This window comes from Camelus ferus, chromosome 24 (assembly GCF_009834535.1).
Source record: "Camelus ferus isolate YT-003-E chromosome 24, BCGSAC_Cfer_1.0, whole genome shotgun sequence".
NCBI lineage: Eukaryota > Metazoa > Chordata > Mammalia > Artiodactyla > Camelidae > Camelus > Camelus ferus.
The window spans coordinates 6,215,880-6,232,154 of record NC_045719.1 but is presented as its reverse complement, the minus strand read 5'-3'; the positions used below and the strand labels follow the sequence as shown (position 1 = coordinate 6,232,154).

General features: G+C 33.7%; 1 protein-coding gene across 1 annotated transcript in view; it reads left to right on the top strand.

Moving 5' to 3' along the window:
- Positions 1-16,275, top strand: part of SMCHD1 (structural maintenance of chromosomes flexible hinge domain containing 1) — a 114,887-nt gene that overhangs the window by 63,312 nt on the left and 35,300 nt on the right. Inside the window, exons 26-34 of the mRNA XM_032467403.1 lie at positions 619-767; positions 1,738-1,826; positions 2,429-2,547; positions 5,409-5,576; positions 8,051-8,176; positions 10,198-10,277; positions 10,511-10,668; positions 11,946-12,061; positions 12,888-12,952. Coding sequence (XP_032323294.1) covers positions 619-767; positions 1,738-1,826; positions 2,429-2,547; positions 5,409-5,576; positions 8,051-8,176; positions 10,198-10,277; positions 10,511-10,668; positions 11,946-12,061; positions 12,888-12,952 — 1,070 coding nt within the window. The remainder of the gene's footprint in view (positions 1-618; positions 768-1,737; positions 1,827-2,428; positions 2,548-5,408; positions 5,577-8,050; positions 8,177-10,197; positions 10,278-10,510; positions 10,669-11,945; positions 12,062-12,887; positions 12,953-16,275) is intronic.

The window sequence follows — 16,275 nt, the reverse complement described above, 5'->3', positions numbered from 1 at the left end:
CAACTACAGAAGGCTTAAAAGCATAAAGTTGAGCTAAAAATTCTTAAATAGAAATGATTATAAGTTAAAGTAGGATAAAGTAGGGTAATTAACTTTAAAAATGGAGTTTAAGAGATGTAAAGTTAAAATTGGACCTGAAGGCATCCGAGAGTGGATAAAGATCAAGTGGCCAGGATACTAATTACATCAGTGGATTTAACTTCTGTTTTCTCACCTTGCTGAATAAGAGTCCGCCTAGATCTCATTCAAAACCTGTATTGATAAGATTCTTAAAAAAAAACAAAACAATTATTACTTCTCAGAATTGATCACATGATTTGATTTATATATTATTATTACCACAGTGATAATCTTGTGGGAAAATGCTAAAGAAATGACAAGGATATTTATTTTATTGCATTGAAAGATACGGCAACATTAACAGCAAAGACAAAGAAGGAGATACTTTCATCATAGTAATATCTGAACCACCATCATTTCTGTTCATATAAGACCTTTCTTTTTCCTTGGAGCTGGGGAGTGTGGGTTATAATGAAGAGTCTTTAGTAAGATAAGTGGCAGTAGGAGGGCATTAGATTAAGCTTTATATTATTCTTAAGTACATGATTTTTCTCCTAGGTTAATTGGACTCCTGAGATTAACAAAGAACATTTGCTACAGGGTCTGCTTCCTGATGTGCAAGTACCAACATCTGTAAAAGATATGCGCTATTGCCAGGTTTCATTCCAAGATGATCATGTGTCTTTGGAAAGTGCATTTACAGTAAGGTTTGTGGGCATATTGCATTTTGAGATATCTCAAAATTCATCATATGGCAACAAAAGTACTTTTCTCCAGATCACACATGTTGTTGCTTTTTAATGTACACATTTTCACAGGTTTTAAATAAAGCTTCACTGAAGAGATAGTGACTAATTCTTAACATCACTATAACTCCTGCTTAATTGGCCCTCTGGTGTCTGTAAGAACTAGAACTTTCATTAAAAGAAAACCCTCCTAGGACAAGCAACAGTGAAAACACCTGCAAAATGACAAAAACATGAAAAATACAAAAGATAACAGTGTGATCGATCAGTCAGTGTGGTGTTCAGAAGGAAGAATTCTTTCATTGGTTAGTGATGATTTTCAAAGTTGAGTCCACCTGGTAGAAAAAGGAAAGACTGAAGTAAAAATAGGGAAAACTCATCTTTCACCTTTGCCTCTCAGTTCCTTGGCAACCTCTGTTTCAATGACCTTTTCCTATTTGATTCCTCTACCCATTTCTGTACTATTCCAATGCTTAGAATAGTTCCATGTTTGAGATAAAATTGTCAAATGTACGACTCTTCAGCCAGGACCAAATCTCTTGATGAGCCCTTCTTACTGACCCATTTGTTTTCCTTCTCAGTGCTCTCCTGTCTGGCTTCCTTTTAATCCAGCAGAGATACTATGATCTAACACTTGTGTATTTATTTATTTATTTATTTATTTATTTATTTATTTATTTATTTATTTATTTATTTATTTATTTATTTATTTTTGGTCAGTATTCTCTACTATCTTTGCCAGCTATCTTTTCTCTATTTCCTTTTGTGTCAATAGCAATGTTATATAGATTACGGTATTTGGAGAGGGTGTTACTATATTTAAGTTTTAGAAAATGAATGTTATATGTATTTCTTTTTAGCATATTGAAACTAATTTTTTTCTACAATGAATTGTGTAAGTAAGGCCTTTTAACTTATTAACCATTTTCAGACCACTTCCTGATGAACCTAAACATCTAAAATGTGAATTAAAAGGTGGAAAAACAGTACAGATGGGCCAAGAGCTTCAAGGAGAAATAGGTTGGTATGGCCTGCTTCCTTTCTTTAAAGCACTTCTGTAATACGTCCTTACATTCTTGTTTTGGCTTATATAATCTGAATGGAAAGCTTTGGATTTATATACAATGACTGTTTTAAAATCCACCATTGGGAAGATTGAAGTATTTTCACTATCTTTGCCCATGCTGACCTGTGAAATCAGTTTGGCAAAAATAATATGTTGAAAAAAATGTTGACTTTTGTTATAAATAATAATAGTAATAGTTAATATCACGAAGGTAAAGTAAATACATTAGTGACTTTATATGTATCCTGTATTTTTCTTACATCAAGAATATTACATAATACTAAATTATTTCCTTCAAATATTAATGATAAAAATTTGATTAACATCAGCATCATGTTAAATATATCTATATGAGTGTACTTACGTTAATATTTGACATTTTTATAGTGATTATAAAAGAAACAAGTATAGTTACTGTTTTACAAGAAATATGCTAGAAAACAAAGTTAGAATGAGTTTCTAAGTATAATTTTAATGAAGTGTGTTAAGTGTATTTATGGCTGTTTGTATCTTATTAAAACACAGTTAAAATTAAACATCCTCCCCCTTTTTATAGTTGTAATAGTTACAGATCAGTATGGAAATCAGATTCAAGCATTTTCTCCAAGTTCTTTGTCTGCCTTGGGAATTGCTGGAATTGGACTTGATAGCTCACATTTGAAGACTACTTTTCAGGTATGTCTCTTCTCTGTAATAGCTATTCCATTCAGCTTATATATAACAAAAAGATTGGGGAGAACAAAAATAAGAGATTTTATTTCAGTGTTTACAATGAAAAATTACAAAAGGCATTAAAATAAGTTTATTAATGAAAAATGTTGAACATATGCAAAAATAGGATAAATAGTGTAAGTAATGCCCATGATCCCATGAGTCAGCTTTCAGCATTCATCAGTCCCCTCTTACCATATCACTTCGAAGCACATTCCACGGATCATATCACTTCATCCTTACATATTTTGATATGTATATAAAGGTAGTTTTTCATGTAAAAACTATTTCAATAAAATTTCTTGGTGTTATGTCTGTGCATTAAATAGCAAACCCTGAGAGAAAACTAGTTGTGAAAGTTTGCAGCTGTGCAGTTAATTGAGATTAGCTTGAAAAATAAGAACCCTGGTGGAATTATTTCAGTTTAAAACGAGCATGCAAACACAATGTATTCCTCTTGGAGAGATTAAAGACAGCTTTTGAGAAAAGAAGATGTTGCAAGTGAGCCTTCAAGGAACCTGCCAGGCTAGAGTAGATCAGAAAGGAGGAGTTCTAAGGCCCAAGTAAAGTTGAATCCATTTAGGGCATTTAATGATTTTTAAAAGTCTTCTTCAGTTTGGAGCCTCCATTACACCTTTTACCTGACAGAATAATCACAAGAGTAACCTCCTTGTTGCCCTTCCTAACTGGAGTTTCTATTTCCACTAACCTGTTAATGCTCTTACTTTCCAGTTTCCAGAAACACCCTGTTTCACTGTATCTTAGCCCTGCTCAGGAACTCTTAATGGTGCTTTGTTTACTGTAAGAGATGAGGTTTGCTCTTTGACTTTCAGGTTCTTCCGCTGTCTGACTTCACCTTTTTTGCAGATGATAACTGTGTTCCCACTGAAGGGCACGAACAATTTCTGCTTCCTGTCACTTTTTGCAGACTCCCATCTTCATTCACAAATTACTTCTAAATTGTGACCTGACTTCCTACATCTTGTTTTCCCTAACTGTTAGATTCCCATTAGCATGTAAACATGCTATAATATCTCATCTTAAACCCGACTCCCCACCTGCTTCCATCCCCCCCAAAAAAACCCACGATTTCCTTTGGTCCTGAATCCCTGTCCTCTTAACTGCCCTCTTTCTCTTCTCCTTGTTGTAGTACAACTTCTTAGAAGAGTTCTGTAAACTCTGTTTTTACATTCTTTACTGTCATTCCCAGACAAGCCACTACCATCATGTTTTTCTGCCCTGTACCACCTGACCAAATCCAGTGTCAGTTTTCAGTTCCCATCCTCTGGTCCCCCATCAGACCTATGAGCATTCTGTGCTATAGAGTTGGACTCCCCCTCCTTGGGATGGCCTGAAATGCCCCATAGTGCTCCGCCACAGCACAGCCTCACACGTCTCTCCTCCTGTGGCTCATCTTTCAGCCAGATTAACTTTCTTTGTCAATGCTGCTGTTTTACAACTAAGGGATACTATCTTGACTGACTTTCAAACAAACAATAGGAGTCTATCCCTAGTCTCTGCAGAGAGAAAACGGAACCTTATGGGGTTTTTTTGAAACCAAAGTTGTTTTTAAAAAACACTATTTTTAAAGTTTTTTTTTAAATTAAAAAGTACTTTTAATACGTCATTGTTTCTTAAAATCTTTTCCACATCTGCATAAAATATACTGCTCTTCTGAAGTACATTCCACTGATAATTTTAGCATTAGACCTTAGAGGGTGCCTTTCAGAATTTTGTACTTAATTCTGTTTATACTTACCTGCAATTTATAAATGCATATGCAAATGTTATTTTCAAGATTTGGAGTAAAACCAGAAAAACTTTCAACATTACTTAAGACATCACCTCTTTAAAAGAGCATTTGGTGTTTCACTATTAAATGTGGAATTCTACATTAGACTTTATGTATTTTGAACATTCAGTATGTTGTACTAATGAAAATTTGTTTTGTAAATGAAAAAAATTCCCCTGCAATTAATGTGGGTTTTTCAGGAGATTAATTTTGATTATTTTGCAATATATTTTTACAGAAAATCTTCTACAAGCAGTTGTTTCAGGTCATAAGACATGACATTTTAATTCTGATTTTTAAAATCTGATGGAATAGGTTTGTAGTTAGTGGAAATTTAAGATGATGAAATCATTAGGGGGTCTCTGTTAAAATGCAGATACCACTATGCTTATGCCAGTACGGAATCAGTTTATGTATTTCAGTCACTTTGCAAATATTACAGACTAGTTTCATTGGTATCTATTAATATGATGTGTTAGGCATTCTAAGTACCAGATTGAGTAATGACAAGTCAGCTCCTGACTTCTCACAGGTTATCTTGTAATGGGGAGAGCATATAAAGGTAAGAAATGAGTGTTAAGAAGAAGAGTCAAATGGGCTATGACATAAGGTGGTCATGGAAGACCCCTCTGATTAAGGTGTTCTGTGTGCAGAACCTAAAGAAAAGCCTTGTTGGTAAAGAATGTTGCAAACAGAGGGAAGGAGCAAGTGCAAAGGGTTGTTGGGCGAGCATGTGCCTGGCTGTTTGGGGAACAGAAAGGAGACAGTGCAGGTGTGAATAAGAGGGAAATCAGGGCAAGATCAGGTAAAAGAACAGAGCTGGAACCTTCTAGATTTCTCCCTCAAGAGAAATTTTTTCTTCTCTCAAGGAAATGAAATTCATGGCACACCAGTATTGGCATATGTACAAGTTACTTGCCATTGTTTTACTGGAAACACATCTGCATGTACATGGATTAGTGACAACATCTTTCATTTTTCTGAAAACTAAACATTATCTCCCTGTTTTTTCTCAATATGCTTTCCTCTCTAGGAAAATACACAAAGTATAAGTGTAAGAGGCATCAAATTTATTCCAGGTCCTCCTGGAAATAAGGATCTTTGTTTTACTTGGCGTGAGTTTTCTGACTTCATTCGAGTGCAGCTAATTTCTGGCCCACCAGCTAAACTTCTCCTTATAGACTGGCCAGAATTAAAGGAGGTAAGTAACTTCCTGCCTTGTTGGAAAGAATTGAACACCACATGGCTTATTGCCTTCAGAATGTCAGTAGATTAAAATAGATACGTTTTGTTGTTGAAGTAACAACAACTAACAATAGTAACAATAACAAAAGGACAAAGTAATACGAATCATAATACTTCATTATTTAATTCATCACTGTGCTCACATTTGTTCAACAAATACTGTAGTACTTCAGATCCTAAGAACTTTATTATAGAAATTTTTAAACATGCATAAAATTAAAAATATAATGAACCCCCAGTTTCAACAGTTACTGATTTTTGCTAATTTTATTTCATTGTTCTCTCTCACTGACTTAGAAAAAAACTTTTTGCTAGAATTTTAAAAAGCATACCAGATACCAAGTCATTCATTATATCCATAAAAACTTCAGTATACCTTCCAGTGCAAATAGTTAAATCTTAAATAGTAATTTTGCAAATGTCTATCAAATCTGTTACCTTTGAGTTTTTGTTAAAATTTTTAGAATTCTAATTTTAAAATGTTCACTTTCTGGCATTCCATTACAGCGTAGGAAGGCCTAATCTGTTGGTATGAAAACTTACATTTTTTTCTAAAGGAAAATGATCTCAACATGACCATGGTAGTAGATGAAATTATCCCATAAAGCAGCTGATCACTTTAGAAAAGCTTACATATCTATCCTTTACTTTGAGATTGCCCTTTTTGATTTGTGAGTTTAAAAAAAACAGCTAAACCAGTATGTCAGTGTCCTTCAAAAAGTTTTTTTCCATAACAGTGTCTTGACTGACGAGTTTCACGGAAAAACTAGTGTACTTATTCTTATCTGGAAGCACATATACTACGTAAATTAATGCATTTTTTTGTACCTAATGATGTCAGAATTTGTTGACTATGTCATGGAATAATTGTGTACCTTTGAAGTGGAAAGAATCTTGACACACGCATCTCTTCATATGGTTTTGTAGGAGTGGATTATCAAAAATAATGATAGCTTGTGAACTCAAAAATTCATTACAAGATTTGCAGATACCATAGAAATCCAGAAGGTTTAAAAATAAAACCTAAAACTAATTTCTGATTCTGTTAAGAGATACATTAAATGTAGATAAGACTGAAAACATAATCATTGAATATCTGGTTTCCTAGAATTTTCTAATTTAACTCTTGATCTATCTTCCCCTCACAGGATATTAAATAGAAAAAGAGAACCGATTTAACACCTAAACATGATAAATAGGAAAACATAAATACATAAGTATATGTATATTCTCTCATTTAATCTTCAACAACATTATCATATATTATCATTCTTTATAAATGAGGAAACTGAAATTCTTAAATGTTAAATTATAGGACAATATTAAAAAGTGGCAGAGGGCAGATTTTTATTCATGAACATTTGATTTTGGATATTTCCTTTCCCCACTATTTTGCAGAAAAATTTTTGACTAACACCTTGGGCTACAAAGTTATTTACTGAAAGATATTTGTTAAAAGTAGTTACTATTTGATGGATAGACAATTAATGTGACTAGGAATGTGTCTACATTTAGAAACATAAGCACTGTTTTATATTCAAGCTTTTTATAAACTTTGGCAGATAGAGTATATATTGTCTATCCATGAAAATTTTTTAGTAGTCAAGCATTTAAACTAAACCAGCTTCAAGGGTATTGTTTTTTAAAAAACATAAAGTTCTATCCATAACATTTTATTAATTTTTCTCCTACTTTTAGCAGCCTCATAATCTAATTTGGTAACCAACTACCTCAGGTAAGGTGAGGGACGAAAGAAGCAGAGGCAGCGTTATTAATAGGAGAGAGGTGATAAATCAGCTTTTTCGCTAGTTCTCTCCCATCTTCTATTTTTTTTAACTTTTAAAATCTGACACAGAGGATTGGACTTTAACAGGTTTCTTGCTTGACAGTGTGTTTCCTTTGATATATCCAGTATTAATATGTCTGCCTGCAAATTCCTAGAATTACACAGGCCTTACATGAAGTAAGGGAAAAGCAGGAAGCATTTTAAGCCAACAAAACAGTGTAGATTATCAGTGACTAGTCCCATTTAACCAAAAGCTGGAAAGCTGTGCATTTCATTACTGCTTCATGTAGACTGGCAGAGTGCTGACAATTGACGGAGGAGTTAAGTGTAGACAGTGCTAAATATGAGAACCTAAGATAAGCTTCTGTTTCTATTGAAGTCCTTCTAATATGTAATTTTTGGAATTCTTAACTGGCTCTAGAAGGCAGTAGTGTCAAATGCTATTTTTCCTTTTATCAAAGTATGTCTATGAGAAGAGGATCAATTGTGACAATGTAATTGACTTTCACAAGTTTATTTTAATTGATGAAAAGCTATTTGTGACTAGAAGAGATAAATTAAGTGATTGTTTTAAAAGTATAAAAATAGTAATCATATTGTTTGGCACATATGTTTTAGTGTTTGTTAAAATATATCTGTTTTAGTCCATCCCAGTGATTAATGGAAGAGAATTACAGAATCCTCTCATTGTTCAACTTTGTGATCAGTGGGATAATCCAGCACCTGTGCCACAGGTTAAAATAAGTCTTGTAAAAGCTAACAATTTAAAGGTAAGGTTTTTTTCTTTATATATATATATATATATTTTTATTATTGGAGTAGAGTCAGTTTACAATGTTGTGTCAATGTAAAGGTAAGTGTTAAATGTTCTTAAATAATTTTCTTACTTAAAATTGTGGCTTTCATTCTCAGGGAATGTCTTTAGCTGTCACATTTCTCTATTTTTTTTTTCCTTCAGAAATATAGTCTTATATAATCTTTATTATTAGTTTAAATCAACCTAAACTTTTTTATAGTTATTTTGAGGAAGTATAGTTTGTATCTTGAAAAAAGTGTAACAAGGGGTAATGTTCTGAGTGTTTATTACATAATACCAATAATATTTAGATTTCACATTATGATGAATAGATAATTTTGACAAGGGAAATGAAAGCAGATACAGTGGCTTGCAGTATGGGTTATGGAACAGGTTTTATTGGGGAAATTTACAAGCTCTGAGGGTAAGCAGAAAGAGTCATGTGAATACCAGTACTCTCCTACCTTTTGGAGAGCTACCAAGGTCTGGGCATAGCTATTGGACCTATACTGGGTTGTGTGCTAGGGAATTCGGCAAGCATGAACATGGCCTTGTAATGTTTGGGTACATACATGAAGTCCAAGATTAGGTACCAGCTGTTTCCATGAGTATTAGGATAGCTGGCTTAGGATCTAGCAGGGGCTTTGAATGCCTGGTACAAAGTTGGAGGCCCTTCTGCGAGGGGAAAGGGGAAGAAGCTGCCAGTCCTTTGCAGAGTTGTATTTTGACAAGTCTCTTCTTTTGGTTGAAGGGAATTCATTTGTCTCAGCCAGGTTGTTGCCAGGCAACACGGAAGAGAGCTCCTGGGATTGTATTCAGCCGGACTTGGGCATTCCTCCACATTTTATAATTTTAGAGAATGGGAACAGTTTATATTATGTAAATACACAATTTTCTTGAAATTAATCCATTAGTTCATTAAGAATTCCAGTAGGAATTTACCAGGACCCAACAAGTTGATTTTAAAAGCCATAAAGGAGGTTAAAGTGCCAAGAATGACTTGTGATCCACGTGGATTTGTTTTCAAAGTAAAGTAATCAGGGTCAGAGGTCTTATGCCTGTCAAAAAAGACTGCAATATTGCTGCTATATAGCATAAAATAGAAGACTTACCTCTCTGGCTTAGCCACAAAGATTTAGGACTAGATGGAAGAAATACTTTGAGAAAGATGGGTTGAGAGAAGATGGATTGGAAGATAAGTGAGACAGGTACAAATACAGGACTTTTAGTATTTCAGTTACTCCTTCTCATTTTTGTCTCACCAGCTGTTGCATTCTTTGTCTGCATAATTACCTAATCTTTAAGTTCTTTTAAATAGAAATTAGGCATTAGGGTTTAGGGGAGAGTCTGATATACTGCTGCCATTTACTGCAGATAGACTTTCGTTCTTAATGCTTGCTTCTGGGAGAGTGATTATTTTCTACACCAAATAAGAGTATGATCTAGATTTTAGAGAAGCATCTGCAAAAGGCTGACTCTTCTAACCAATGATTAGGAAATGTGGCCACTGATTCCAAGTTACTTGAAAGTAAAAACTTGGTTATCACTACAAAGGTAATATTGCAACAAAGATTTTAAAAGCACATCTGAGTAAATGTCCTAAGAGAAAGATGACATAACAATGGATATAGTATTATGCCGTGACTTATAATTATGTATGTATATTTGTTTATTTCTCCTGTGCTGTCTCCCACAACCCCCCAGTTTTGGAATACACCTTCATTGTTTGTATGACCAAACTTCACTTGGTACATCAGTGGTATTGAAACAGTGAACATTGAATTCTGCAAGATCGTAATTGAAATACATGAAATTCTAGTTTAATTGATCAGTATGTGTGATGCCTTTGGATTATGTGATCACAATATTATTTCAGTTCAAATTAGAAAATTTTAGATTTTAGAAGTGTGTGCAAATAGAGGTTTTTAAATAGTAATAGAAGAAAAGAATTTGATTCCTAGAATTTTCTAATTAACTGTTTTGTTTTGCTTCCAGCTCACTCCTTCAAACCAACAGCATAAAACTGATGAAAGGGGCAGGGCTAATTTGGGAGTGTTCAGTGTTTATGCTCCTAGGTAAGAACTGAAAGTTTGATAGTTATTGGTATTATAGAAATTGATTTTTTGTTATTACTTGATGAAGTTGAGTAATAGCTAGCCTTCTACTTAGTGTTAGTCAGGAGTTGGAACTGACAGGATTAGAGAGGTTTCCTAAATGAGTTAAACTTTGTATAAATTGTCTTAGAATTTTTAGTTATAACTAATGCAGTTTAAACCCCTTTCTCCCCTTCCCCCTTTTTTCTTTTTAGAGGAGAACATATCATGCAGGTTAAAGCCATCTATAACAAGAATACTATAGAAGGACCTATAATTAAGTTAATGATTCTTCCAGACCCTGAAAAACCCATTCGTCTCAATGTTAAATATGACCAAGATGCTTCCTTTTTAGCAGGGGGTAGTTTCACCGGTGAGTAATTCACAGTTTTAAAATACATTTGTAGTGACAGTCTGCTTTTACATTAGTGGAATAAATAATTTATCCCAAGTGTTCAGCATGATAAAAAAGCAATCATGTTATGGCTTTTTAAATGGCAAGAAAAGTACATTTGACTTAGGTATATCTTCCCTCACCCCTATATCCTACATTCCTTTAATGGTTAAGAATGAATTAAAAGTTCATACATAAACTGATAGCTTAAGGTAATTCAGTTTGTGTTTGTTCTTTCACTGAATTGTGAAATTCTGCAGAAGTGTGAACTGCTAAATGTCAAGAACTGTACGAGTATGTTCTCCTAAATACGGTGCAATGTTGAACCAAACAGAACTGAGACTGTTCAACTTACTTTGGATGGAAATACATCACATCACAATTTATGATTAAAGATATTTCAGAACAAACATATGCTAAATACCTACTAATGTCCATCCACTATACTGGGCTCTTAGTTCCAGTGAGTATGACAGTTTTCAGTGAATTCAGTCTAATGTAGGAGACAATCAACTAAGCAAATGATTTCAGTGTAATATGGCACGTACCAAATCAATAGGAAATAGTATTTGCTTTATAGAGGTAATATTCTTGAAGACTTTGGTTTTCTTGAATGGATGAATTCATATTCATAGTTACAGGAAGTGAAAGAAGCAGACCAGAAAGTTTCAATTGAAATATTAACGATAATTTTAAATAATTAAGTTACATATATACATAACCTTTGTACTTGGAGTTTGAAATCTGTTAGGGGAGATAAGACCTATTTCTTGTGATTAAAAAACTGACAGGTAACAAGTGAATATTACAGATGATAAGTATATGGGGACTATTATACATAATAATAGTTTAGCTACCATATGCTATTGAAAATCATAAAAGAAGGTAAACATTGCATTCTCAGAATACATAAAGCGTGTAGATTTGTAACTGTTTGGCCTATTCTAGGTTGCTGAGTACCCACAGTCCAACCCTTTTGATCTTGCATGGCAGACTGTGACAGTAAGACAAAGGACTGTTGATGGCAGAGATGTATTTATTAGATTTCTGTGGGAAATTTAGCACTAGAGAGTTATCTGTCATGATTAATAACTTCTATGAACAAACTGTTGGGGAAGACTAAAGAATAGTTTTATTTCTCCATCAGAATTTTATTAACGTTTAAACAAGATGTATGCCCTAAGACATAAAATTATTTAGCCAAATCCACTAATTGAACTAGAAAGAAAATAATTTTTTAATGTTCACCATTACAGATTTTATGATTACTGTTATTTCTGAAGATGACAGTATCATTAAAAATATTAATCCAGCACGTATTTCCATGAAAATGTGGAAACTGTCTAACAGTGGGAACCGGCCACCAGCAAATGTGAGTCATAGAAAGCATTTCAGAAATTAAAAATAGCTTATATTTACCATAAAATTATATGTAATTTAATGTAAAAATGCAGTGTGTCAATACTGGAGAGCTAGAAAGTAACTCATTCCATCACTTGGGATTTTAAAAAAATACATCAGAGTATTATTCAAAATTATATCTGGGAGAACAGTAGCACAAGGCAAAAAAAACCACTGAATATCACAATGAGGTAATACAGAAAGAGATGTGATTGAAAGAGACATGATGGATAGAATGCAGAGTAAAGGAGCATAGAGTGGAGAGAACAGTTTGAGAGTCTAAAGCAGCGTAGTCCAGTAGAAATACAACACTAGCCACAGATGATGTTTAACTAGTAGCCACATTAAAAGTGCAAAAAGAAAAAAGTAAAATTAATTTTAATATAGTTTTAGCCTAATATGTCAAAAATAACCATTTCAACATGAACTCAGTATTTTAAAATTTGCTAATGATACTTTACTTTCTTGTACCAAGTCTTTGAAATTTGATATATATTTTATGCTTACAACCCCAATAAGCTGTTATCTTAAAATTATGTTACCACTGTAACGATCTGTTGTGTGTCCTTTAATGACTGTGTATCTTTCCACTGTGAGTAATCTCACTATGGTGTCATACATGCATTGTAAAGGGGTGTGTGTGTGTGTGTGTGTGTGTGTGTGTGTGTGTGTGTGTATTTATCAATCCTAATGTGATCTGGATTCACATTTGATGAAGGTAACATAAATTTTCATCCTCAATACACTGTGTTAACTTTGTGATTTATCGCTCCCCACTTCTTTCCTACTTCTTCTAGGCAGAAACATTTAGCTGTAATAAAATAAAAGATAATGACAAGGAAGATGGCTGCTTCTACTTCAGGTATTTCTCAAATCATTTCATTTTTTTTTACATTTTTTTGTTACAGAGTTAATCATCCTTGGCAACATTTGCCTTCTCAGCTAGAGTAGGGAAAAATAATTCATGATTGAATACAAGATGTTAATATCTCCTAATTTTTTGGTCAGGAAATTTTTTGAAAAAATGTTTTATTTGTCTGTAAACATTGTAAAAAGGTTTTGGGAAAGACTGTTGTGATAGATACACTTGCTTTCAAAACTATCAAAAGCAGCAGAGGAATTACGTTGTCAGAGCACTTTATAATATCTTATTTTATAGGGATTTCTATAATTCTAAACTTAAGATTTTACAGAGTAAAAAAGCTGAACTAGTGTTTTATTAACTATTTGACTTTGAGTGTTGCTTCTTTTTTCTGGACCTGTACTTTGAAATCTGAAAAATTGTTTTGAATAGATGATGTCTAAGGTTTCTTTACTTATTTATTAGAAATGTCTTTTTTGCTTTTGGACTAATAATTGCTTTGTTTTATTTCTTTAAATATATTAGTCTCTTAAGCCTAGTATAGAAAACAGAAGATATAATTGTAAACCGTTGTTAACGTTACTATCAGCATTTACAATTGCGTGTGTATTTACCTTCATTGAGATCTTTATTTTTACGTGTGGCTTTAAGTTACTGCCTATATTTCTTTCATTTAACCTTACAGGACCCTCTTAAACATTTCTTCTGGCCCAAGTCTCGTGGTAATAAACTCCTTTAGCTTTTGTTTATCTGAGAATGTCGTGATTTCTCCTCTACTTTTGAGGGACAAAAAAGTAAAGTTTTTTTAGTTTTGCTGGATGTAGGATTCTTGGTTGACTGTTTCTTTCTTTTAGGACTTTGAAAACATTGACCCACAGCCTTCTTGCTTCCAAACTGTCTGATGAGAAAGCTGATCACCTTATTAATGATCCCTTGTATGTAATAGATTCACCTTTCTCTTGCTGCTCTCAATATTCTCTCTTTTTTATCCTATGAAAGTTTGATAATGTGTCTTGGTGTGGGTCTCTTTGAATTTATCTTACTTAGAATTCCTTGAGCATCTTGGATATTTATGTTCATGTCTTTCATCAAACTAGGGAAGTTTTCGCCCATTCTTCAATATTCTCTCTGCCCTCCCCTTCTCTCTTTTCTCCTTGAACTCCCACGATGTGTTTATTGGTGCACTTGGTGATGTGTCAGGTGATGTCCTTAGGCTCACTTCACTTTCCTTCAGTCTCTTTTCTTTTTGTTCCTCAGACTGTAATTTCCACTGTCTTATCTTCAAGTTCGCTAATTCTTCCACCTGCTCAAATCTGCTTTTCAATACATGAAGTAAAATTCTCACTTCAGTTATTGTACTTTTCAGCTCTAGAATTTGTTTTTGGTTTAAGTTTTCTAATCTCTTTATTGGTATTTCCTTTTTTTTCATACATGATTTTCTTGACATTTTTCACATCTCCCTTTAGTTCTTTGAGGATCTTTAAGGTAGTTGTTTTAAAGTTTTTGTCTAGTATATTAGCTACCAGGTGTTTTTCAGGGACAATTTTGATTGGCTTATTTTTTCCCTTCAATGGCCCATACTTCTCCATTTCTTTGTTTGCCTTGTGATTTTGTTGTTGTTGAAAACTTGACATTTGAATCTAATAATGTGGTAACTCTGGTTGAGATTCTTTGCCTTCTCCAAGGTTGCTGGTTATTGTTTTGATTTTTGGTTTGTTCTTTTTTAAATTGTTGTAGGCTGTTTCTCTGCCGCAGATCAGGCTTAAGTGTAAACTTAAGGTCTTTTCGGGTCTTTTCTGAGCCTTTTTCCTGAGCAAGTGAGTTCACTTTCTGATTTTTCCCATATATGCAGTATTTTTTGTTTGTTTGTTTGCTTTTAATGTCCTTTAATGTCTGGCTTCCAAAAAGAGAAAAATGAAGAGGGGCAGGAAAGAGTGCTGGCCCTTTAAATCCTCCTAGGAGTTGCTTAATCTGGAGGATATAGGTCTTGGAATGTTGTGGGTTGGTGCAGTAACAGTGGCTGCTAGCATTTTTGTTGTAACTCTGTAATCAGAAACAGCAAACAGAATCTGTATTCCCAATATTGGGAGGATAGGGTCCACTTTTGCCTACCCTGGTTCTTGTGAGCGCCATACAGACTGCTCCAGGAACATGTACAGAGCTACCTGCTGTGGGGCTGGGAGGTGGGCAATGAGTAGCTGATACTGTGTATGCTAAGAGCTGAAATTGAGTAAAATTAACTAGAATTTACCATCCAGGTCTTCCGGCTTGCTGGAAGTGGCAAGCCTTCCATAGCCTCCAGGTTTCCAAAATAGATTATACTGGTGCCGTCATTGTCTAGATGGGGAGACAGATTCCTGATGCTACCTACTTCTTGCCATCTTTTCAGAATCCTCTCTAAGGTTTCTCTTATTTTAAAAATTATTCAAATCATCAGTAGGTTCAGAATGTTCATTATATTAGTTCAGTTCTTTTTCAGACTGACTGTACTGAAGGACTAATTTTTGTTTTTTAAAAAATTTCCAATCTGTCATAGACTGATGGGTTTTGTGTGTGTGTGTGTGTGTGATTTTGTACTTTATTTTTTATTGCGGTATAGGTGATTTACGATGTTGAATTATTTGCAGGTGTACAGCAAAGTGATTCAGTTATATATATCAGTTAAATATATGTATACACATGTATATGTACATTCTTTTTCAGATTCTTTTCCATTATGAGTTATTAACAAGCTACTGAATATAGTTCCCTGTACTGTACAGTAGGTCCTTGTTTTTTACCTTTTTTATGTATAGTAGTTTGTAATATGTTAATCCCAAATTGCCAGTTTATCCCTCCCTCCCTTCATTTTTTTAAAGTTCTTTCAGTGTGCACTTGTCAAGGCAATGTCAGATTACTATATGTGTGTCTAAATACTCTTGAGTTTTCTTTTCTTGTGACAGACCAGTAACAAATACGAAGTTTTAAATATTTGCACACTCACCTGTGAATAATGATGAGGTTTATTACTTTCTAGTCCTTAGACATTTTATTTCTTTTTCTTGCCATACTGCACTGGCTATATCTTACAGTAAAATGTCAAATGGACGTGATAAGAGTGATTATTCTAATATCATTCCCAGTCCAAAGGGGGCGTTTCAGCATTTTACCCATAACTGTGATGTTGGCTTTACGGTTTTTATTTTGGTGTCTCTGTTAGATTGGTCATTTGTAATCATTACTAAAAGAATTATTGTTTATCATGAATTGACATTAGATGATGACATTTCATCATCTGTTGAGGTGATATATAATACTTTTCCTCTTTCTCAGTGTGATAAATT